Here is a 26322-nt window from a genome sequence, read left to right as displayed (position 1 = left end):
TTAAAATATTTTTCATAAAAATCCGTAAAAACATTATTTCGTAAATGAGAAGATTATTTGTTTATAGTTATAATGTTTTTTGTTTGGTGTAATGCACAAATTGTAAGACAAATTTCCTTACGGATAATAAAGATTATTATTATTATTATTATTATTTATTAATTAGAAGAGGGAGTTCAAACAATTATTTGGCGTTAGTAGATTTTTAAATAAATTCGGAAATTTCTGGCGACGATTTGTAAGAAACAAAATCCGGAACTTTCTTTATCGATTACAAAACTTCTATGTTATGTTTTACAAGAAAATTAAATGTCTAAAAAGTAATTTTCAGTAATCAATTCTAGTAAATTACTTTTTTTTAAAAGCCTTATGCGATTTCAAACAATCATTAGGCATAATTCATGTTTTATAAAACAATATCCGGAACATTTTTACACTTAATGAAATATAAGTCAGTATAGAGATTATGATTTAGCATTAATATGCTATTTACATAAAAAACGGAACAACATATTATTGATAATATGTTTTTGCAACGTTTAAGCATGGAAATTGAATGTAATATAAGTTAGAAGAGCAAACAAACATTTGTTGGCGTTGATTAGTTTTGCACAAAAAAATCCGGAACAATCAATTTTAGATACTTAAAACTATTGAGATGTTATGGGAGGAACATTAAAGGGTAAATCAGATTTTCAATAGCTTTTAGAGTTCTAGTTTTCGTGACGGACAGACCGACCAACAGACAAAACGCACAAAAATAAGCTTCTTTTATTCGGATGGGGGCACTAAACAAAAAATAAATAAAATCTGATTTTTAAAAAAAGTTTAAGAAATTGGTTTAGCACCTGATCATGTTGCGACGTTACGCTACTGCACGAAAATCGCTGCATAAAAAGTCCATTTAAAAAAATGTGCGTGATATTTACATACAAAGTGCATTATTAGCCTTTATAAACAAACAGAAATGTTTTCTTTTAATTTTAGCAGCTAGTTGACCAGAAAAAACGTCTTTAACTATTATTTGTATTTGTTGTAAACATTTCCTGTACATTTTAAAAATATATTTGACTTAGTGATACTGAAAATACACAAAAATTGTCCATCTTTGTTAGCATATTGTAACATTGCCTCCCTTACATTTACGTAATTGTTTTAGAATTGGTGTATTTTTATGAAAAAATCGCTTGCATAATTAATTTTATAAATTAAACGGTTTGCTTTTAGAAAACCAAAAGTAGCCGTTGCACCTAAACTTTTCAAGCCGGATTTAATGATGAAATAATATTTTTCATATCTCTTCTAGTTTTCGAAATCTGGGTGTGACAGACGGACAGACGGACAGACGGACAGACGGACATTTTGCACAAACCTAATAGCGGCTTTTTCCCCTTACGGGGGCCGCTAATTAAAATTATGTCATAAAAGTAACAGGTACCGCAAAATGAAAATTAAACCAAAGAGAAAAACATTAATTTAAACAGGTTGTTACTTTTAGAGCTCCAATTCTGGTAGTCCTGGCCACTAACATGCACTTGCATTTCTTGTTGAAGTTCATCAACTGAGTGACCTTTAGTGCAGAGAAAAATAAATAATTCCCAGAAAATGGAAACAGATGATTTGATTCACAAGTGGTCACATCCCTCGGAATTATTTGATAGAGTAGTGGACACCTGAATACAAAAGTATTGAAAATATGACAGAAATCAGTTGCTGAGAGTGATCATAAGTTTCTGTACTCACTAGGAGGCCAAGTATCTTACGTTGAAATATTGAAGGTCAACTCTTAGTTTAGAATCGAGTCATGTCGTCTAGTGTATTAACTAGTCATACAGTTCAGTGTTGAGTCTAGCAACTGAATACAGTTTGGGCTGTCTCTTTTCTCCGTCAAATAATCACATCAAGTAAATAGAGAAGGTGACGGACTGAAGAGATGAAGATAAAGCTAGGGGAGGAAAGAGATAAAGATAAAGCTAGGAGAGGAAAGAGATAAAGATATAGCTAGGGGAGGAAAGAGATGAAGATATAGCCAGGGGAGGAAATAGATAAAGATATAGCTAGGGGAAGGAAAGATATAAAGATAAAGCTAGGGGAGGAAAGAGATAAAGATAAAGCTAGGGGAGGAAAGAGATAAAGATAAAGCTAGGGGAGGAAAGAGATAAAGATAAAGCTAGGAGAGGAAAGAGATAAAGATAAAGCTAGGGGAGGAAAGAGATAAAGATAAAGCTAGGGGAGGAAAGAGATGAATAGCCAGGGGGGGGGAAAGAGACGAAGATTAAGCTAGGAAAGGAAGAGATGAAAATATATCTAGAGGAGGAGAGAGAACATAAAGAAACACAAGGTGCAAGATAAACGACATTGTTGTTGTCAGGTGGGGTTTCCAGCTCGTCGATTTAGGGGTAGGCATAAGTTCCTTAAACTCTTAGGTTCCCCCACCTCGACAGTATAAACCAAAGTAAAGAGTAACGGCAATTAGAACTATGGCTTACTGAACATCGAATACATGTCATTCAACTGAACAACAATTGTTCAACATGAACAATATTAATAACAACGATAAGTTAACTTACAAGAGTTAACAACAAGAGTGTACGTTCAACAATTTAATGAATGTATGAATATTATGACTTGAAGGTCAATAGTATTTACAAGGGCAAAGACAAGCTATACATATTATGCAAATGAAATATAGCACACCTTAAGCTCGGTGCCACAATTTGATCAGGGCATTCACAATGCCATAGATGCACGGACCATACCAAAACAAATCAGGCTTGACTACAACAGAGTCGAAACCTGCGTCCCTAAACAAGAAAATACGCATTCCTTTAGACCGCCATTACAATATTACATTAAAAACGATTTCAAAACTACCCCGCGAAGACTAACGCTAAATAAACTAACTTACCGAACACTGGGGAAGAAAACACAACAGAGAACTCCATCTCAAGGCAAAGACAAGCAGAGCAATGACACCAACATAGCGCGTCCTTAGAAACTAAAGCTCAGACCATTATGGTGCACAAAAGAAAACATCCCACAAGAAGCAACTCTAGATGCGCACTACAGTCGTCAGTGGTCTTAGATAGGACAGACGACTCCATATTGCCAGACTAAAAAGAAGTGTTGTTGTTGTTGTTCAGAATACCATTTTAGATTGTTAGTTATGTCTACTACATTTATTGTCTTTCATCTCAAGTTGATTTTGTTAATATTGTAATAAAAGTTCTGTTTAGTTTTGTTCACGAAGAAGTTATGGAAGTTTTTATAAGTTTTAAAATTTAAGATATATTACGCCTACAGCGGTTTAGTGGTCAACAAGTCAACAACCATCAACAAGTGGGAAAGAAGCAAGTTGTGCTTAATATCATTAATTTGCATTAAGTCTCTTAACAAAGTAATACGAATAAATGTCAATAGTAAGTTGTGCTTAATATCATTAATTTGCATTAAGTCTCTTAACAAAGTAATACGAATAAATGTCAATAGTTATGGTTTTTGCAGCATTATTTACTAGCGTCATATTGTCAGTCTAGATATATTAAATTTGTTACTAAATTGTTAAGCGCTGTAACACTGTATTATGAAGTGTCTTATCTATTATCACTTGAATGCATGTTCGTCGATCTTGTTAAATAATGTTCTGAAACTAAGCTAAATAAACAAACCAAAATATTACAAAATTGAATTCTAGATGTAATACACATGAAAGGTATAGCCTTATAAAATTCAATCTAGTATCTTGTATTAGCATTTGTTTCTTTTCAGATCAAAGATCATTGGGAAAGGTTTCAAGAGTTTGATGTGGATGGCAATGAAAGTTTAGATTTCACTGAGGTATAGCCCGTCTACAACTTGAACGTGCTTTCATTTGGCACAATTATTTATTTTAATTCTTTTTGAGTGTCGATAAATTTAATTATCTTTGATTAATGTTGGATGCTTTCATGTATTTAGATTTGTTTGTAGATTTGTTTGTTTGTAAGTTGGATGCTTGCTTTCACATGTTTAGATATTTTTCATTCATAAATAACACAGTATATAACAACTACATTGTAATTCTAAATAACATACTCACAACAACTAGACCTGAAATTAGCAAAAGTTCAAAGAGAATTTGTTTTTTCACACAAACTCCAATAAGCCCCCAAGCGGTCTACCCTTTTGTCTGTTTTGTACACATTGGAGCTAACAAGCAGGTTTCCAAGTTTTCAGTACAAGTTTAGAAGCTATCAACAACTTACACAATAGCTTTGCGCGTGGCGACAGTTTTGTTGACCTGATATTTTCTGGCCGGTTGTCCTTATTATTATCATTATCATTATTTCATTGTTACTATTAATACGTATCCAATGAAGGGATTGTTATAAAGAAATGGTTTTGTGCGAGTTTGGCCCGTGATTAAATGTTAATCTAATTGATTGTTGACCTACGACCAAATGGGTTGTTGAATGTCTAATTTTTTTATTTATGGCCTGTGGAAGAATTCTTTTTGTTTAGTGTCTATGAGTCTTTTCGTGATATGTATAAACACCATGACACCATGAGCGTAGCCAGGATTTTTTCGGGAAAGGGGGTTTGGGGAAATTTTCCTCCCCTCTCTATATATAGGTCTATAGGGCAGATGATGTAAAGGTCATCAGTCTCTGTGGCCTACGGTTAACAAGGATGTCATGTGGCCAGCACAACGACCAACCGCCTTTACTTTTCCCAACTTATATCAGGTACCCATTAGAGCTGGGTGGACTCAGAGGCGCCCGAAGATCCCGAAATTAAAATCCATGTCTTCTCCAGTAGTCGAACCCGGGACCCCCGGTTCGGAAGCCAAGCTCTTTACCTCTCAGTCATATGTATGTGTGTGTGTGTGTATGTAGACATAATTAATTACATTCCGATCCTTTATTCTTTCGGAGTTTTTAGTATCATAGAAAATAGGATTTTCCTTTAGTTTGTGGAAAGACAACAGACAGCCAACACTTGCCAGCTAGGGAGTCTGTAGGAGCGCTGTGAGTGGGGTTCGAACGTCAAGCATTATTTCCTGTATTCAAAACTGAAATAATGCACATTCTTATGTATCTTTTGTACATTATTCTGCTACTCTTCAATAGAAAAAATGTAGGTCAGAAAACAAATATGCTTTTCAATGCACTTTATTAATGGAGCCTAGTTACTGGTAGAAAATGATAACTATAGTTTTGCTTTATTTTTTATTTGAGTGGGGAGGGAAACCAGAAACCCTTTTGGCTATGCTCATGAAATTTAGTAGCTGTAGCTTTGCTTTTCCCTTTGTTGGAAAAGGGAAGAGGTACCCCAAAATCAACAATCTACAATCATAAAATAAGGTGATTGTAGTCATAGAGTTTTGTGACTAGTTTGCTTCAGTTTTATATTGAAGAGGGTGTTTTTTTAACATCAAAACCCGCTGGAGAAAGTGGTTTTTTTTAGGATAGGGTTTTTAAATGTCAAAAAACTCTGGAGGGAGGTTTCAAACTCACCCCCTTAGGCTACGCTCATGGAATTTGTGACTGTCGTTTGCTTTATTTTTTGTTTATTTGAAGCTCAAGGGGGATTTTAAACTCAAAACCCTCTTCAGCTGCGCTGGGGTAAGTGATGGTTTAAAATTAAAATCTCACCTAAAATAAACAAAATTAAAACGAAAAACCAGTCACAAAATTCCACACATCTGAAACCCCCACCACCCGGCTACGACAATGATAAAAACAAGAGATAAATAACACTAAAACTGGCTTTTCATTGTTTCCTAAATGTCTATGCATGTGTGGATGGGACATATTATTCTTCAGTGAACTGACTGAGCTCTAGTTTTCACACACCTTTTTTCCAAGACTCATTACTGAACAAAATCTGCTAACAAATTTATGAAGATGTAAACACTGCACACATTTTCTTGGCATGAGATATTCAATTTGGAAAACTGGATATCGACAAACTTCTGAAGCACTCTAATTATAAACATTTAAATATTATTACCATTTTAATTTTTCATGTAACTGATTTATGAAAAATAAAAATCTTCAAATAGTTCACATTCCGCAGTTCAAGTGTTCTTATGAAAAAAGGAAACTATCTGTTCAGTTACAGACATCGCTAGCCGACACTTCCTGTATTAAACCATCTATCTTTCTTGTTGTGAAACTTATCAGATGGCATAGAATGAAGGTACTCTAGAAATTTTCTATGTGTAAGCCCACGTGAGAGAATAGTATTTACATGCTTCACTATGACATGGAGGATTGGTTTTATATCTTGACAGTTTTACATAGGATGTCTTGATGTAACTTAAGTTAAAGAAAACATTATTTAAATTTAAGAAAACAACATTGTTTTCTGGGCAATTTGAATTGAAAACCGCAACAAATAATTTCTCGATCATTTTCTGAAAATTATCCGAGAACTATCCACGCTTTGAAAAGAGTTTTCTAGCATATTAATTAATTTGTCATTGGTTTAATGGATCAAGTTATTTTATAGTAATAATTTCTACCAACAAGGGAAGATAATTTTCAGCTTATCCGTATCTTGTTTGAAAATCACTCAATATTCATGTTTATAACTTTCTTACTTAGTCATACATTAGTTATTGGAGGAATTGAATTCAAACAAAACTGTTACGTTACCTCATATTTCGTTTGTCTGTGACATTTTACGTCTCGAGAGGTAGTCTTTTCCTTTTGATACAAAGTACAAGCCTTCTTTAATGAAACAACCCTAGTTGAAGACACCCTATGACATAGAGTTACCTTTTATATTTACTCAAATGTAACATACTGGGTTGGTCACACTTCCTCTATAATCTGAAGTTAGCTTGAAATATCTCTCTAATGTAACAGTCCGAGATTGTCATTCCCATTGGTAACTTCTCAGAGGCCAACTGCTGCCAGCAGTTTTTCTCTGTCAGTGAAACAAAATGATGCCTGATTTGATTTTTATAGCGCATAGAGCGAAAATGATCGTACATTCTTGTGTTTCAAAGACATGGTCAAGACAAACAAATAAAAAGCTAATATTTTCAAATTATTCCTAAATGGGCGAACTAGTGATGATTGATTGATTGGCTTTAATGTTTTTTCTACAAGTAAATTCTTGATTGAACATTATTTGAAAAGGCTCTGTGGTGTCTAGCCTGACTTTCTTCCTTTTGATCTTTTGTTTATTTGATTCATATTCTAATCATATCTTGCCTAATGTCAACATTCACATCTTTAGGTGGTTAAAGCCTTGACATCTATGGGCCTGCAATTTACAGCCCAGCAGGCAGAGGTAAGTCAAAGCTCTTTGAGTATTTATAGCACGATTTTCCAGTTTTTGTTTGCATGTATATTTACAGCAGTTGGAATCCATAATTATGAAGGTTTAGTCTTTTTTTTTAGTCGGAAAAAGTGTTTCTTAGATAATTGTTTAGTTTAGTGTCAAATAAAAAAAAATAATTCTGAAGACATTATTAGTGATTGAGAAAGGAAGGTCTAAGGAAACGATGTAAGCTCCGAGACGGAGCCACGTGCCAAGTAATTTTCTGTGTTCTATGCTTCAGAAAATCCTCCTCCTGTCGTCTACAACTTTTTCTCATAATAAGAAAAGTTGATGTTAAAAATTGTTGCATTCAAAAGTAGTGGGCTGGTACGGATATCAAATTAAGTCAACTAAAGAAGAAAGTAGCATGTCTAAAACTATTATTCGAGGGATATTCAGGGTAAATAGAGCGCAAGTACGTCTGTGATGGAGTGGGATCATCTTCACGTTTAGTTAGACTTCTTGTCACGGAGTTGTTTTTTTTTTGGTCACTCTGAAGTCGTCAACATAACGCTATGTGAGAGTTCGGACAAAATAGACCGTTCTGACATGAGAAAGTTAAAAAAAAACGCTTCTTTTTAATTTTTTTTCTATGTGAAACGTTTTGAGTTAATATTATTGCAGAAGTCTCTAAAGAAAACGGCATTAAATGTTCTAATTAGAAGATCTCTCATTTAAAATATTTTTAGTTTTGAAAATGTGTTATTTTGCTTGTTTTAACGATACCATGGAAATATTCTTTTTACTGGTGCCCCACTCTCCTTTTTTTCCGTTGTCAAGAAAAAAAAAGGGGGGAGTGATTCGAGTACGATAAAGAGAATGATATTTGTACGATAATCATATTGTAATTACCCCGCCATGCACACCGCCATCCAGGCTAGTGCAGAAGGTGCGCACTATTAGTGACTAGACTAGGAAGGATGTTGACCGTACAGAAAGAGAGAACGATTTCTGCCCACGTCTAGAGCCGAGATGAAGATGCTGTGCTCAGGCAGATGTCCTAGATCAATGTGTTTGTCATGTCTCCATGTAAATAACATCTATGTCTCCTTGAGTTGACTCCCGTCAGTGATTACAATATGAAATTCGACAGTTATGACAAGATAGTTGTGTTCTTTCAAAACGTTTTCATTCAATTTTTTTCAGACAATTCTTTTTAGGAAACGGTGTACAGGCCCTACTTAGAAGATAGGGCGATATTTTGATTATTGAAACATTACTAACAATATCGTAACGACTCTCTTTATTAAGGCTCTCTGCACACTAATCCACAAAACACTACCAACTCAAAGAACTTGAAAATCCAGGGCTTGAAAATAAAGTCAAATAAATCACAGCCAATGCTGTACATTTGGCAACACGTCACACTAACTGTACAAATATTTCAACGTTAACAACCGTACCGCTGTATCAGCCCTTTTACAACTGTATGTATCAAACTCTAATGGCCTCTCCGTCTCGTCCTGGTCTTGCTCTGGGTCCAACTGTTCAGGACTGACTTCACACACTGGGCTTGTTTTGTCGGACTTGATTGCAGATCAAGATCAAGACGTCATCTCGTACTCGCAAGGTGTCTTGGTATATTCCGCACCAAACCGTCGTAATGCGCGGTACAGAACTACACCACTAAACCAAACCAAGCTGTCTAGTGAACCGTCTGTGACACCTTCGCGCTTTATATAGGGTCCCCGCTGGCATTTCAGAAACCGACGGAACGTCACTCAACTATTCTGGTTGATCACATGACTACATCCGACGTGACTGGCTTGAGTAATGTTTACCTTAGATGTTTCTTGAAACTTTGCAAGTCATCGTAGTTGAGCGTCACTATTGTCACAGTTGAACTCTCGTTTTGCACTGGCCTGAGGCCATTTGCGTCGTCTGACTAGACACCCACCACTACTCCTACCCGCACCACCACCAAAGTTATAACAATGTCATTTTACTTGGTTTAGAGTGAATCATTGTAAACAACCTCAACTTGGCCCCGTTACAATAAGCCGAGATAAACAGCAGACTCTACTCAGAACGTCGCGCCCACAGTTAGAAAAACGCTGGCTTATGGTATTCACTTATATATTTGTTTGTGTAAATACTATACTTAAAACTGCAAGAAGCTTCTAGGGCGTGCTGTGCTCAGGATATTTTCTTGGAAGATTGAAAGGGGAGCATGTCTGTGTGTGTGTGTGGGGGGGGAGGATGTTTGTTGACACAACGTAAACAATGATAGCTCATTGCGACACATCTCCTGGACATAAAAAAAGGAAATAAGAAATAAAAACATGATGTGTTTTCAATAAATAAAAAAAATATGATTGATGTCGCGGAGAAGAATTTGTCTGAATTTATCAGAATTTATAAAGTCCCACTGAAGCTTTTGTATTCATTGAATTGGTAATGTTTGCTTATTGCCTAGATGATGAAAACTGACTTGTGTTATTAATGTCTATCAATGTACACGTAGAGCATGCATACATTCAAAACAAATTCAAATGATGTCGGTTCTGGATTATTACGCTCTTGGCACAAAACCAGCTATTGTTCTATAGTAATTTTATGAGCCTTTTCTCATTTGGTTTACTCATTGGACGTTTCATCCAGTAACGGGGCATATAAAATGCTTAGATATACAATAGTGCATGCAGAGCGCATTTAACAACAAAGTATATGGGCTCATGACACCCTTGTTAACCGTAGGTCACAGAAACAGATGACCTTTACATCATCTGCCCTATAGACCACAAGGTCTGAAAGGGGAACTTTACTTTTTTTTGTATATGGGCTCATATTTATTTATATCCAACAATAAACTACACATTTGGTGATATTTCTACTACCTCCTCGAGTTAGGTATATTATAATAAACTGTTCTGAAGTGGGTGTATGGCTGAGCAACACTCTGAAGAGACTACATAAATGGATGTTGAATGGAAGAGTGAAAGTGTGTGATGATTTATTGCTATTGATATTCCCCTTGTTCTAGAACTACTTATACAACTTGTCATTGCTCTCTAAGCATTCAGTCCCCTGACAGACATTACAATATGTTCATGGAAGTATAGAAATGTTCTCATGTCAATTGAAATTCTGAAAAACACTATGTCCACGTTCATCTTCCTTTGAAGTTTGTCTACTGTTACTTACTACTTCTATTACTACTGTAATTCTCTGTGCCTTAATTTAGGGTCTCACACCATATTCCATCTGTACAGTATTGTTCACAGCATTCTAGACTTGGTCTATACAAGTATTACATAGAAATGAATGAAAAATCATCCGATTGACTAGTCATAAAAAAGCTAGAAAGAGAACAGGGAATTATTTCACTTCTCCGTGGCACTGTGATATTCTGGCCCACTCTCCTCTGTCATCTCCTGCTATCGTATATCACTGTATATTCTTTTTATTTTTTTTTTTTACTAAGAAACGGATGGCATTATGTACATGATTGTGACACATTTTCATTGACCTCTCTGTAATAGTTTCATGTACAGAATAACCTTTACGAATATATTATTTGTTTAGAATCCTAAATTATAATATTTTAATGAGTTTTTTAAATAGAATTTTTAAAATTAATAACGAAATGTTACGCAATTCAAAGTTTTTTTGTTTCTATGTAATGTAAGGACGCTCATTTAACTATATTAAGGAAATGCAACTTGAAATGTCAGACAGCTACAATAACACAAACACAGCCATTAGCTATTCGTTCCATCTGAATCAGCTCTTCAGTTTTCACGTACACAATGAAATATATTTTATAGAATGACTTGAAGGATTTATAGAAATTAGATCTAGGTTTAATTTACGTAACTTGCATTTCCTAAATATAGAGTTGAAAGCTCGGTGCTGAAACAAATGTGATACATAGGCTACATATATTCATTTATGTTTAATATATGGATTGATCACATTTCCTAGCCTTGATTTGAAAGCTACTTATAGCATACATCTCAATGTTATGAAGAAAATGTACATATGATTTGTCTTTATCTTATATTCATTGTATAGTATTTCTGGCTTGTTTGATTAGTTGACTGCAATGTATGTGAATGCTATTTCAATGTTGTTAATCTCTGACACCTTATATTAGGAAGCCATGCGAGAATCAGACATTAACAAGAACCGAACCCTGGACTTTTATGAGTACCTTCTTGTTGCTGACAAACTCTTCTCAAAGAAAGGTAACTTACCAATTGAGTTTCTCTACAGAGTAATCATAAAAACAAACTAGGAAAATTTCATTCTATTCGTTCTTGCTTCTTACAGAAACAACCAAACAAATAAACAAGAAAAACATAAAAATAATGTTAAAAAAAGCTGAAAAGAAATGTAACTTTAACAATTAGTTTGGATCAGTCATGTGAATAAATTTATAATAGATCTAGACTAACAGTAATAAATATGTGCGATTAGAACTTTTTTACCAATTGTTTTTGTTTATCGCAATTTCATGCTCTTAGCTTTCTCATTGCGCGATCCTATCACTTGTCTGGACCAGTTGAAAGGGGGTTGGGGGGAGGAAGATAAAGCTTTTTTAGTGAATGTAACCATGATCGCGTTTACCCGTAAAAAATTTGCTCACTTTATGGGCCTTGTTTGTCTTAGGTTTGTGTTGGACCTTGTTTGTCTTAGGTTTGTGTTGGACCTTGTTTGTCTTAGGTTTGTGTTGGACCTTGTTTCTCTTAGGTTTGTGTTGGACCTTGTTTGTCTTAGGTTTGTGTTGGACCTTGTTTGTCTTAGGTTTGTGTTGGACCTTGTTTGTCTTAGGTTTGTGTTGGACCTTGTTTGTCTTAGGTTTGTGTTGGACCTTGTTTGTCTTAGGTTTGTGTTGGACCTTGTTTGTCTTAGGTTTGTGTTGGACCTTGTTTGTCTTAGGTTTGTGTTGGACCTTGTTTGTCTTAGGTTTGTGTTGGACCTTGTTTGTCTTAGGTTTGTGTTGGACCTTGTTTGTCTTAGGTTTGTGTTGGACCTTGTTTGTCTTAGGTTTGTGTTGGACCTTGTTTGTCTTAGGTTTGTGTTGGACCTTGTTTGTCTTAGGTTTGTGTTGGACCTTGTTTGTCTTAGGTTTGTGTTGGACCTTGTTTGCATTAGGTTTGTGTTGGACCTTGTTTGTCTTAGGTTTGTGTTGGACCTTGTTTGTCTTAGGTTTGTGTTGGACCTTGTTTCTCTTAGGTTTGTGTTGGACCTTGTTTCTCTTAGGTTTGTGTTGGACCTTGTTTGTCTTAGGTTTGTGTTGGACCTTGTTTGCATTAGGTTTGTGTTGGACCTTGTTTGTCTTAGGTTTGTGTTGGGCCTTGTTTGTCTTAGGTTTGTGTTGGACCTTGTTTGCATTAGGTTTGTGTTGGGCCTAGTTTCTCTTGGGTTGCTTTAACGCGCTGCAGTCAAGTTGTATTGCTTTAGTAAAAACTACTTAATATATTGACAGGACGTTCAGAATTGTTCCACACAGGAGCTGCCAAAGACAACAGAAAAGTCATAGCAAAGACATGCAGTGTCCAGTGAGAGCATCATTCAACTTCTACCCGAGCCCGTGATGTTTGGCAGTAAAATTTGAGAATATTATTTTATTTCATACACATTTTACTTTTTATTAGACATTTTAAAGAAGATTTAAGTTTGATAAGATAGCTCTCTCTTGTAGCTAAGTTTGATAAGAGAGCTCTCTCTTGTAGCTAAGTTTGATAAGATAGCTCTCTCTTGTAGCTAAGTTTGATAAGATAGCTCTCTCTTGTAGCTAAGTTTGATAAGATAGCTCTTTCTTGTAGCTAAGTATGATAAGATAGCTCTCTCTTATAGCTCTTTTGGTTTCATTAAGTCTAGCTGATGATTGGCTGCTGGATTTGTAGGAAAAATAAAATGAAAAAGGTTTGAATGTTGGAAGTTTTTGTACTTTTTTTTTTAGAAAAGTCCATTTTGTGTGTGTGTGTTAAAAAAGTAATAGATGTGCAAATGTTAAGAAATACAAAGAAGACAATAGACTAGTTACAGGTTTTTCACAAAAAAAGATGAAGGAAGGACATGTATTAATTAAGAGCAGGTGAAAATAGCGACAACATGATGAAGACAGAAAGACTTGTAATAATGAATCATTCAAATCAGATCAAACATTTTCACGGGACATCACAAACACGTAATAACAAGAGCCTCTTCCTAGACTTGGGCGGAACTTCGTTCTCTTCTTCTTACTGTCAACATCTTTCCCAGTCTACGCCTCTGTCAGGACTTGGCCTCATTCATTCATAATTAAGTAGTCTAGGTATTAAAACTGTAATTTAGATTACAATGTGCGTGTGTGTTATAATTAATTTATAATTTCTTATCAATAAATAAAACAGTCCCAAGGTTCACAGACACACCATACACACCCCGTTGTACATAAACTAATAAACGATGTGATGGTTTACAATTCAACTAAAAATGTAATCCAATCAGATGTATACAATGACATCACAATATGACTAATGGGAATGGGAGAAGGAATACATATAGCATGATGTGAAACAAAAAATACTTATACTATAATTTCATTAACTACTGAATTATTATTTCAAATAATATAAGCACGTTGTAATGTGGTATCCGATAGTATTGTCCTCAATATTTCATTTCAAAGCAAAGACGCCGTGATAGGTTCAGTTCACTTCATATACAAAGTTCAGAGTAGCACCAAAACTCACAACATCACCATGTAACACCAAGACTGACACTGAGAATCTGACATCTGGAATCTGAATCTAGAACTTGTAATTCAGAACCTGAAACTTGAAATCCAAAACCTGAAACCCTATAGAAAGACATAACATAGATTCTTCTAATCTAAACACAGAATACAAATACCTCCGAATCCATATTAAATAACTTTACAATGTGAAATAAAACTCACCCTAAACAGGGGTCAAATAGTCCTTCAGGAATCTATACCAAGGCAAATGCTAAGGCTGTCCAGTAACATAAGCACATGTATAATTCAGGAACTCCAAAGATACGGCTTGCTTCTATCGAGCAATTGGGCGTGAATGCACCAAACGACCAATAAGAAAAAAATGACGTCATAAGAAAAATTAGGACGAACGAAAGAGGAGATAACTAATATTACACAAAAATAAAATAGCAGAAATGACATCGCCTTCAAGTTATTGTTTGTAATCTTATTTTGTGCACCTATCTGAATGGTTTTGCGTGCTTTCTTTTGGGAGTATTTTGTGGTGCAGCCCTATTGGGTTGATGCTTCGCATATCTGTGGTTCTGGATCGTATCGCCTAGTGTTTTGTATTGTTATGGATCTAGATGTGCGTAACAAATACATCTAACAAGAACTCGCATTTATATCAGGCTAACAAGCACACACCATGCACAAACATATAAGAAAAAACATTCACATATACACCATGCACACATACACACTTACATATACACATGCACACATACACAAGAAACGAACACTTACAAATACACCATGCACACATTCACAAGTAACAAACACTCACATATACAAACACTCTCTTACATCAAGCACACCCCTATACAACAAACCCATAAAACATTCTTTTTAAATTCCCAAGCAGGTACGTTTTGTTTTTGAATGCCGAGAACTCGAGAACGTGACTGACTGTACGAGTAGTTTACTGTAATTCATGCAAAAGACGGAGTTACAGAGGTGCCCCTCCCCCCCGTGAGCGCTATAAAGATCCATTCAGTTGCCATTTCGCCCTCACTGGCATAGAGGAAAGTACCTGGCAGCATTCTCTGGCAGCAGATGGCCTCTGAGAGAGACAGAAGAGGAGCTCTCACAAAAGCTGCGGAACAAACATTTGAGACTCAAAGAAAAGCCATAATTGAAGACAGGCGCAAAAGACGAAAAGAAAACTTAAATAGAACGCCAGCAGTCAACGACTTTGTCTGCATAAAATTTGGGGAAAATATGCAGGTCGCAACTGGGTTATGTGCAACACTTCACTCAGCCTTATTCTTCGGAATTGAAGGCAAAAAAAGCCAATATTATCATTATACAGAATTATGTCAAACAATTTGCAGTGATTACACACAAAAATTAATCTCATTGTCATGACTTTCTTTCAAATCCTAAGAATAGTCCCCTTTAAAATTTTTGAATATTAGGGCCTACTGTTTTTAGGTTTAATTGTAAATTTAGATTTAATTTTTAATATAAACATTATTATTGCTGAATTCAATTTAGCTAATGGGAACCTTGTGCCTCCTGCAGTCTGACAATATTAGAAATTTCAAGCTTTAAATTAGCCATAGCAAGTCGCTACATCCAGTCTATTTCTTTGCTTATTTATTAAGTTTGTTAGGCACTAAATCTAGGTTAACCATATATGTTGATAGAAAAGCTAAAACATAACTTTATTTTCAACCACAGTTTTGGAATTTTACTGAAACATTTAATTGCAACCACATCTCTGTTGTGACTCCAGGGGCTTAGCTAGGAATTATCCATCGTTCGGGGGTCAGGGGGGGCTTGACCTTTAGGGGGGGGGCCTGCATTTTGCGTAATATTTAATTTAATTAATTAAAAAACACTCATTATTTCAAATTCTCCCTCCCCCCTTCCTCCCCCCACCCTAGCTACGCCACTGTGTGCCTCCTATGTTTACATTCTTTTTACTGAAGACATAGTTTTGTAAATCTATTTTTTCATGCAACTCAATTTGGACATCAGTAACAGATGTTTAATAATTGTCATTTATATTTAATTTTTGTTTATATTTTAGAAGCGAATTCTTATTTCTTCATAGAGCATTGTTATGTGAATTGCATATATAACGGTGTTTGGGACCCCTCAACTCAAGAAAACATTAAGAAACTGGAACAGACACAAAATAGAGCAGTGAGATTCATAACAAACGAATATTCACATTTGACTAGAGTAACACCTTTAGTAAAATCACTAAATTTAGAAAGCCTTCAGGACAGAAGGCTCAAAAGTAAAGTAGCAATCATACATAAAACACTGAACCATAATCTTCAAATACAAAAACAAAATTTAATAAAATACTCTGAAAGACACAAAGATAAAGGCACATTCCTCGTCCCATATGCTAGGACAAATTTGTACAAATACTCCTTCTTCCCTAGTGCTATTAGAGCATGGAATGGGTTGCCTGAGCTAGCTAGGAAAACCAGTGACTTGGCAGAATTTAAGTCATTGGTTAATATGCATGACTAAATGCATGACGCGTAGGACGTAATCATCTTCTTTTTTGAAGTAACGTCTGTATTATATAAGATAAGATAAGATAATTAATTTGTCAACAAACAAGTTCTGTGAGAGTGTAAAACTCTTTAAAATAGATTTAATATCTCGATAAAAGAAAAAAATGAAATAATCAATGAAAGTCAATTTCTTTCCTAGCAGTCGGAGGTTTGTTTCGTTCATCTGCTTTAGATACCTACCATGTAAAACATTTTCTTAGCCTGCTTTAAGTCATCGTCAACCGTTGAATCTTCATGTTTCTAAAAAAAAAAAAAAAAAAAAAAAAAATAAATAAATATTGTATTTACGAGCTTAACAAAACAAGCAATAACAAACCTTTTCGGAAATCCAGCAAACTTTAGTTTACATAACATTTTTCTCATCATTTGTTTCACAAAACTGTTGAAAGATGAGATTTCGGCATGGGTTTGTATTTTATTTACAATTTTATAATAGGGTTTGTTGGACTAGTCCGTTTCGTTTCTTTGATTAAAAAGTATTGGGCCGGAAGTCGCTTTTTTCCCTATATATCTTTGTATTTTTCAGTTCTCTTTTTAAATTAAACTGATATTATTATGCTATAATTTTAAGTGTACCTGATAGAGAAAATAAATCTGCACAAAAATACGGATAGTTGGGATATAACCCGATAGAGGCTATAAAAAGAAAAGACCTGAAACTAGCGCGTGAAACTACACATTTACAGTACTTTATTTGATGAGTATTTTACCCAAGATCAGTGTTGTTTTTTTAGGACTAGCTTATTTCATGTACCCGGCATTTTCCGATACACAATTTCATACACAAAATAATTGTTGAAAAAAATTGTAGTGATTTTAAACTTTAAATGTTTACTTTAAAAGGTGTTACTCTAATCAATTTTGAATATTCTTTTGTTATGAATGTCACTGTTTATTTTGTGTCTGTTCTAGTTTCTTAAATTTTTCTTTAGTAAAGGGGTCGTTTTTGTCCTGGCTGCGTTATGATGAATGTACATGTTAGTTCAATATATTTTATATTACTAGGTAACTATTAATAACCGCATAAATAGACGTAAGTTTAATTTTTTTTTCTATTTTCTATATGGCAAATTTTTTGTTTATATCCTAATTCTAAAAAGGAATAATAATAGAATTATACAGTAAAAATAATCACTAAATTTTTCTATTTTTTTTTAATAGTTTTGAAAGTCTAACTGAGTTTGTGTTTTTGCAGATGCACACAAGCTACACTATGAGTCAGTCCATCTCTTCTAATTGTTTAGAAATGAGTGTAAAAATGTAGGCTTCGATATTTTTAGCCTGAATTTAAGAAGTTTCAAACTTCAAACAACTAATATATTTTTTCTTCCATAAAACTTTGTACTTAACAAATAAATTTATCCAATGCTCGAAATCCTGCTTGTATACTTAGGCCCTATTTAAATCGATCCGGTATCAATGTATTAAGTAGCAATAACCCCGCAAAAAAATTAAATGAAAGAAGATTGAGATATACATATATTTTTGTGACGGTATACACCGGTGCGGGTACCGGCACCTTTTTTCAATGTCGGGAAAAATGATTTCTTTTCTTGTAATTCAACGTTAATTGTTAATTTATTATTAGTTGAAAGTTAGGCAATCTATCACTGAGTACCGGAGACTCTTTTTAATTTTAACAAAAAAAAAGCACTTTATAATCTTTATATACTTTCAGCCGACATGCCGTATTATTAAAAACACCTCAATGTGAACTTCTCAATCATCTAGAGTCTTAGACAGTCATTATTTTAGACTAGATTTAAGTAGAGTCTAGACCTAGATTTAGTAGGCCTATTATTATAAAAAAAAAATAATCAGTCATTATAGACATCATTCGCAATTTTATTATTAGGTCTAGGCATTGAAAAGTAATTCTATTAATAAACTATAATAGATCTAAGTCTAAGTACTAACTTATTAAATAAGTCATTATAAGTAGAAGTATTATAATGAATAATAATGAATATTGTATAGATCTAGATTGACTAGATTATAGATAGATCTATAGATAGATCTCTAGATAAATAGATTAAGTATAGAGTATAGTAAACGTATTACAGTATAATTAGATCTATATCTTATGTCTATATCTAATAATTAAAAAACTTTAGTCTTTATTAGTATCTAGACTTTTTCTAATAAAAACTGACTATAGGCATAGCATAGGCTAGACTCGGTAATCTAGTCTCAAGATAGAATCTATTCGATTTTTATATATATTATAGATCTAGACTAGAATTAGATTATAGATGGCTGCCTGGTCGTGCGGTTTGCGGGCTGGACTGTCATTCGAATTTATCGACGGTCGAGGGTTCAAACCCTGCCCGCTCCCATCGTCCTGAGGGAGGTTTGGACTAGGAAGTAAACTATCTTCAACTCTGAAGGAACATCCGAAACATGTAAAACATTTTACAAACAAAACAGATCTAAATATACTAATGGAGAGATGATATGAGGTGTTAGCTAATAGCGTTGCACAAGAAACAAGCCTGGGTTTTTCTCAACTCTAATACTTGGTATGTAATAGTAAAACAGCACCTACCTAAATAAATCGTAACTAGCAATCAAAAACCTATATTTATTGTAGTATTTATAGGTCTGTGGTTGTCTTTTATATAGCCTTCGTAACTTCTTCTATAGAGAAATGACTTTTGTAATTTCTTTTACTGAAAATTGGGCTATTCGCGTCTGACACATATATAATTTTTATGTTCAGCAACAAACACTATTAGATTCAAATAGAAATGAAATTGCGGTATATACTTTTCTTGTGTATCATAACTCACAAGGTGAATAGTGAATAGATTTTTTCTTTATTCTGTATTACTTATGAAGCCCTTGTCCAACCACTGATGGGTCCCTATATGTCGCTTTAAGCTACATAATTAGACATTTTTGAGATAATATTTCATCACTAGCAGAAAAAAAAAGTCTTTTGGTGTAACATGTTTTTTTTTAAATTAAGTTTAGCTTTAATCAATTTTCAAACAACATCATAAGACTTTAAAAAAAAAGTTATGCAGTTTTCTAAAAGGCCACAAAAACAAAACTTGCTTGGCCGTTTTTTGTTTTGTTTTTTTGTTTTTAATAGGTTTTTAACAGTAGATTTTGTATAATTGTTTATGAATATTCTTAAATATTATTTTGGATATTGCTATATGTTCGTGAAGCCGACTTGGTTTCATAACCTCATCTGAAAATGCCGTCATTCAAAGTAGAACATACTTTTATCTAATGGCAATTCACTAAAACTCTTAGTAATATGTTGTGACATACCAGTGAGTTTTCGTAACATCACTTTATCAATGTTTTTTTGTTTTAAAAAAAAGGTCAAATTATTCAATTTGAATGTTAGCTTTAACGTTATTTTTTTTAATTAACATTTACATAGTGTAATAAACCTGGTGTGGCACAGATAGGGGCAGTGGTGTGTTAGTAGTCAGCCGATGCAAATCACCCCAGGCCAGCGCTAGACGAGCGGTCAACCGTAACGAGCTACGACGGTCAGCCGAGACAAGTGTCAACATGACGGTTCAGGAAGGATCGGCGTCGTGAGTAGAGCTCAGGAGCGTCACGAGGGATGTAGTCATCTGACCATCCAGAATGGTCGAGCGACGTTCTGTCCGGCTCTAGAAGGCCAGTAGGGACCCTATATAAAGAGCGGAGGTGTCGCAGTCAAGATGGTTCACTACATTCCGGTTGAATACAGTCCGGTCGACTACAGCATAGTTCAGTGTGGTTCAGCGGAGTGGTTCTGTACGGAGCATTACGACAGTTCAGTGCGGAGTAGTGTCAAGTACAGTCAAGACGGCTGGTGTCATGATCCTGGTCTGTGATCGAGTCCGACACAACGAGCCTAGTGTGTGAAGTCAGTCCTGAACTGTTGAACCTAGTGCAAGCCCGGAACGAGACGGAGAGGCCAGTGTTTGATACGGTGGTACGGTGTTATCGGAGAGATATTTGTACAGCCTGTGTTACGTGTTGCCAATTGTTTAGTATTGGCTGTAATTTATTGGACATTAAACTGTTACATTACTTTGGAGCCCTGAGTTGTAAAGTTCTTTAAGTTGGTGTATTGTGCAGATTGCAGAGAGCGTGGATAGTGAGTTTCGTTGCAATTGCAATATTAACTTTAATCTAAAAGGCGTATTACCTACTTATTTTATTAAATCCTAAACGTTTATGTGCGCTATAGATACCCTCCGATTACAGCAAAAGAGTAAGAATTTAAAAATAGAAAATGGGTTTCTCGAAGTCAATTTATAACTTTGTTTCTGTTCTTAAATTATAAGCAATCTTACTATAATTTGACTATATTTAGTTTTCTAACTTTAATTTTGAAGAATTTTTAAATAAATAAATGAAGAATTTGTTTTGTTTCAGTGCACCTTTAGTTTCTTCTTCCCCCTCCCTTTTCCCCAGCGCTCCCTACCGCCCCATTTTTGTGCCCATCGCCCCCTACTGCCCCTTTGGCTTTCAACGACCCTTAGGGTACGATAGCGCCCCCGTTGAAGACCACTGATCTAGTCAAAATCATGGCTACCTGGTCGTGCGGTTTTCGCGCTGGACTATCGTTTGGATTTATCGATGTTTGGACTAGGACTTTAGGAAGTAAACATCTTCAACTCTGAAAGAACATCCGAAACATGTAAAACAACAAACATTCTAAAATTCTAGATCTAGAATCTACAATATAAATCTAAATCTAGTTTTAAAAATCTAGCTTTAGTGTAAAAACAATCTAGATCTAGTGTAAAAAATGTAGATTAGATTTAAATCTAGCTATTATGTCTTTTTTAAATACGAGTCAGATTATGAGGTTTAATAAACATTATTATACCAAGTTGTTTTAGCAATTCATTTGAAGAATTTATTTCATTTTAAATAAATTTGTTTTAAGTTGAAAATACGGAACAATTGGATATCGATAAATAAACTATAGTGACGTATTGCCAAAGAATATAAGTGTAATATTAGTCTATCATGCGATTTCAACCAATCATTTTGATTTATCGATGGTCCCAGGTTCAAACCATGCCCTCAACTTTTTTTGAGGGTCATAAGTTTGTTTTAGGGCTACAATACATACACTACGGTCCCAGTTAGTACCAAAGGAACATTTATGCCAAGTTTTATCAAGATTGGTGAAAAGGTTTTGATTTCTATGTGGGACATACATAGATACATACATACATACATACGCCTTACTTTCTACTTTATTAATTAATCTGAAGTATCTACATTAGTAATTAAATATATACACAAATAGCGTAATTATCAATTTCAAAAACTCATCCGTCAACCTTAGGTGTTAGTGATGGAGGTGAAGCAATGAGCGGAGAATCATCTCTATCTCCTCTCCCCTGAGTCCTGTGATGTCTATATTATATAATGACTCTTAATCCGGAGTCATCTTTCCACACCTTCTCATGACTGTCATACCCCCCCCCCCCGTTTTGTCAGCTTTTCTTTTGTATCATGATAACGTCACCGATAGACCATAGCCTAATAATAAAATATATGTTAAAACATAATTTGTCTATTAAAGCAATAGGAGATACTGCTTTCAATACACTGGTAGTCAGAGCAGATTTTATTGAGCCTTAGTACTATAAAGGTTACACCAGGATGGCAGAGTAAAAGAAGTTAAAGTATTTATTGAGACACCTTTGACACATTGTGAAGGAGTAGCCATGCCTAACATGAAACAGGATTTATGTTGATTGGTGTTAAAAAGAAGAAAACAAGAAATTGTAAATATAAATAAGGAACCAGTTAACTGTAAAGAAGACAATAAGTAGGAAGAAAAAATATAAGAAGTTGAAATACGAAGTCAAAAACAGAATGAAACACAAGCAGAACAATAGAAAGATGAAACTAAAGAATTACAAATGAAAACAGAAGAATTAAAGAATTAAGAGGAATAGACAAGTTAGCCCAAGAACAAAGACAAGAAATTGAAGCATAGTGAAAGCAATTTGAAAATTTGAACAAGAAATATGAACAAATACAGCCAAATAGTAAGGCAGAAAAAGAAAATGGACTATGTTGCGCTTAAGTGTTTCGTTTCTTTGGTTTAAAACTAGAAAGAGTAAAATGGGCCGGAAATACCTTTTTCCTTATATATCTTTTGCATAAATTAAACTGACAGTATTAGGCTGTAAATTTTAAGTGTACCTGAGAGAAAAAAAATCTGCACAAAATACGTGTAGTTGGGATCAAACCTTATAAAGGCTATAAAAGAAAAGACCTGAAATAGGCGTGTGAAACTACACATTTACAGTACTTTATTTGATGAGCCTTTTACTCAAGATCTGTGTATATTTTTAGGACTAGCGTACTTCAAGTACCCGGCATTTTACGATACATAATTTCACATACACAAATAATTGTAGAAGTAGAAATTGTAGTGGTTTTAAAACTTGTAATGATTTTGTAAAAGGTATTTTTTAAAAGGTGTTACTGCGATCAATTTTGAATATTCGTTTGTTATGAATCTCACTGTCTATTTTTGTCTGTTTTAATTTCTTAATGTTTTCTTGAGTTAAGGGGTCGTGTTTTCTCCTGATGTTTATACATTGGTCCAAAATAATGCTAAGCCCAAAATAAAAAAAAACATGTGAATATATGAATGAGCTTGTTTTAGATTAAGTCCATTAATTATAGTTCTTTTGAAAAATTGATCTCACATATACCATGAGCATTATCATAATAGTCATAGATCTACTATATAATCAGTATAGATCTACTTCTAAAATTAATATTTAGGTTATAAATATAGTAGAAATAGAATCTAAGATAATCAGTCTAGATCTAAAGTCTTAGACTTAGTCTTGATTTTAGACTAGATTTTAGTCACATCTACCATATAGATATATGTATATATATATATACGCTGCCTTTGTGGATCTCACCAAGGCTTTCGACACGGTCAATGGTTTATGGAAAATTCTGGCCAGGCTCGGATGCCCAACTACACTCCTATCCATTCTCATGCAGTGTAATGTGGGGCAAAAAGACCAGATTAGACACAATGGTGACCTGTCTGATCACTTCTTAATAGAAAATGGTGTGACGCAGGGCTGTGCACTGGCTCCTACTCTATTCGCTATCTTCTTTAGCATAATGCTGGGTCAAATGAGGCAGAGATCTACATTAGGTTTCGTTCAGACGGCAATGTGTTCCATCTTCAACGTCTACTATCTCATACAAACACAAAAGGAGATGTTCAGAGCTTCTCTATGCCGATGATAGCGTTCTGCTAGCTCACAATGAACATGATCTCAAGATCAATCAAGTTGTATTGCTTAAGTAAAAACTACTTAATATATTGACAGGACGTTCAGAATTGTTCCACACCGGAGCTGCCAAAGACAACAGAAAAGTCATTGCAAAGACTTGCAGTGTCCAGTGAGAGCATCATTCAACTTCTACCCGAGCCCGCGATGTTTGGCAGTACAATTTGAGAATATTATTTTATTAATACACATTTTACTTTTTATTAGACAAAAGATTGCTCTCTTTTGTAGCTAAGTTTGATAAGATAGCTCTCTCTTGTAGCTTTTTTGGTTTCATTAAGTCTAGCTGATGATTGGCTGCTGCATTTGTCGTAAAAAATTGTAGAAAAAAAAGTTTGAATGTTGAAAGTTTTTGTATTTATTTATTTTTTTTAGAAAAGTCCATTTTGTGTGTGTGTTAAAAAAGTAATTGATGTGCAAATGTTAAGAAATACAAAGAAGACAATAGACTAGTTACAGGTTTTTCACAAAAAAGATGAAGAAAGGTCATGTATCAATTAAGAACAGGTGAAAATAGCGACAACATAACGAAGTCAGAAAGACTTGTAATAATGAATCATTCAAATCAGATCAAACATTATGCTGTTTACATTGCAGTGTATTTTTGGCCTGCAAGACAATGGAGAAGTTAAGAAAACAGACATTAGAGAGAAAAAAGGAGATAAAATCATGAGAAAAAAAGAATGTAGAAAAGAGAGTTGGGAAGATCTGCTTTGAATAAAATGTATTTTAAAAAAATAACAAGTGGAGAAAGTATAAAGAAAACAGAAGGAAGAAGAAAGTGAAGGCTTTATAAAACGTTTCAGACCAATGCATGATCTCAAGGTCTGTATAAACACAAGAACAAAATCCCTCAGGTTTGTTACTCTGTGTTCACATACTTTAGTCTTTTAGAAAGTAAACTATTCATAATAGCATTCAATAAATAAGGTTTTGTAGGCGGCTCAATCGTACTTTAACACACACACACAGAGACAGTAACTTAGGCTTTATTGATGTCACAACAGTGACCATGAATTAAGGAAGTTGTTAGTATTAAAGAAATTAAAAACATAAAGGTCTACTTATTGTTAGTTATTTTGTTATTTACTTTATATTTATTTAGTTACTTAAAATGTCCCATTCTAGGAAAGTTGTTAGAGCCGTTTTCGAGATCCGTTTCCCTTTTTTTTCCAACCTGATGAAAAGTTGCAACCAGAAAAGAGGAATTGTAAAATACGCAAACTTTTAAAAATTGTAAATTGCAGACGAAAATAATGAAAGTCGGAGCCCAGCTTGACAGTGCAAACTTTACGAATCCTTTTGATGGTCCAACGGTTGTAGCTTCTGCTCCTCTATAAGTAGCGGGCACTACAAATACAAATTTATCAAAAGTAGTGAATTATTTTTAAACAAACAAAATGTAAAAGAAACATATATAAAAAAGCTTATCCTGAATAAAGGGAGACTGTTACAAACAACCTCTATGTAAGGTTGCCTTGAGTTTTGTTATAATAAAGTTTTAATGTGTTTGTCGGGGTGCGACAGTGGTGATTGATGGTCAGAAATGTTTTGGTTTAGTTGTACACTAGCGGATCTAGAAGTAGGGGAGGGGCGATTGTTCCAAACCCTAACCCTACGCAAAAACGCGCGTACAACATATCTATCTCTCTATCTCTCTCTCTCTCTCTCTCTCTCTCTCTCTCTATATATATATATATATATATATATATATATATATATATATATATATATATATATATATATATATATATGTATATATATATATATATATATATTAATATATGTGAGAATTTTTTAAAAGAGCAGTGTTTCTCAACCTTCTACGAAAAAACCGAGGTTACCAAGACAGTTTGTGTGGAAACACAAACTCAAAATCGGCCCCCGAAGTGGTCCACACAGGCAGGCAAAAAGGCAGGTTTCAATATTTTCAGAAAGAACATCACAATGAAATTCTATCAAAGACAAATGACAGAGAAGAATGGAGCAAGAAGGTTGACAGATCTTGTGTGGTGACCCAGCGGTCCAGCAAACCAAAGGATAGGTGAAAGTGAATGTAAAGTGAGATGTGAACCTGGTCTAACTGATGTCTTATAATGAATATCTAATTGATCTAATTGCTTTGTAAAGGGTCAATCTCTTATTGAAATCTTCAAGAAAAAAATCATTTTCGTAAAAAAAAAAAATAAGAAAAATATTCAGTGTACTGTGTCTTTGTAGGTGCAGTTCACGCGATAATATGAAAATCTACTTATTAATTGTTGTTTTAAATTATGTCCAACTTATATACATACTAAATAGATTTTTTCTCTTAAAAAACTTTTTTTTGTGTGTAAATGTAGTCATGTTGAGGCCTTTCTCATGACAGAACTTACATAACTTAGCAATTCAAATGTAATAAAAATATTTTTTTTGACAAAAAAATCTAAAACCATTTGCATAAATGTGTTAAAAATATGGTAAATTA

The 26322-nt window shown here is 34.2% G+C and overlaps 1 protein-coding gene across 3 annotated transcripts in view; it reads left to right on the top strand.

Moving 5' to 3' along the window:
* The window catches only part of LOC106071457 (uncharacterized), a 99841-nt gene extending 75795 nt beyond the window's left edge, over positions 1 to 24046 (top strand). For 2 of the 3 annotated variants that reach the window (XM_056012847.1, XM_056012845.1), the window contains exons 17-20: positions 3769 to 3837; positions 7228 to 7281; positions 11408 to 11498; positions 12743 to 13211. In XM_056012847.1, the coding sequence (XP_055868822.1) occupies positions 3769 to 3837; positions 7228 to 7281; positions 11408 to 11498; positions 12743 to 12819 (291 nt within the window). In that variant the 3' untranslated portion in view covers positions 12820 to 13211. Of the gene's footprint in view, positions 1 to 3768; positions 3838 to 7227; positions 7282 to 11407; positions 11499 to 12742; positions 13212 to 23894 lie in introns of those variants that run through there. The other variant, XM_056012846.1, reaches the window with a different exon arrangement.
* The last annotated feature ends 2276 nt before the right edge of the window (positions 24047 to 26322 follow it).

The sequence above is a fragment of the Biomphalaria glabrata genome, chromosome 15 (genome assembly GCF_947242115.1).
Source record: "Biomphalaria glabrata chromosome 15, xgBioGlab47.1, whole genome shotgun sequence".
In the NCBI taxonomy this organism is placed as follows: Eukaryota; Metazoa; Mollusca; class Gastropoda; family Planorbidae; genus Biomphalaria; species Biomphalaria glabrata.
This window is presented reverse-complemented; position numbering and strand designations above follow the sequence as displayed.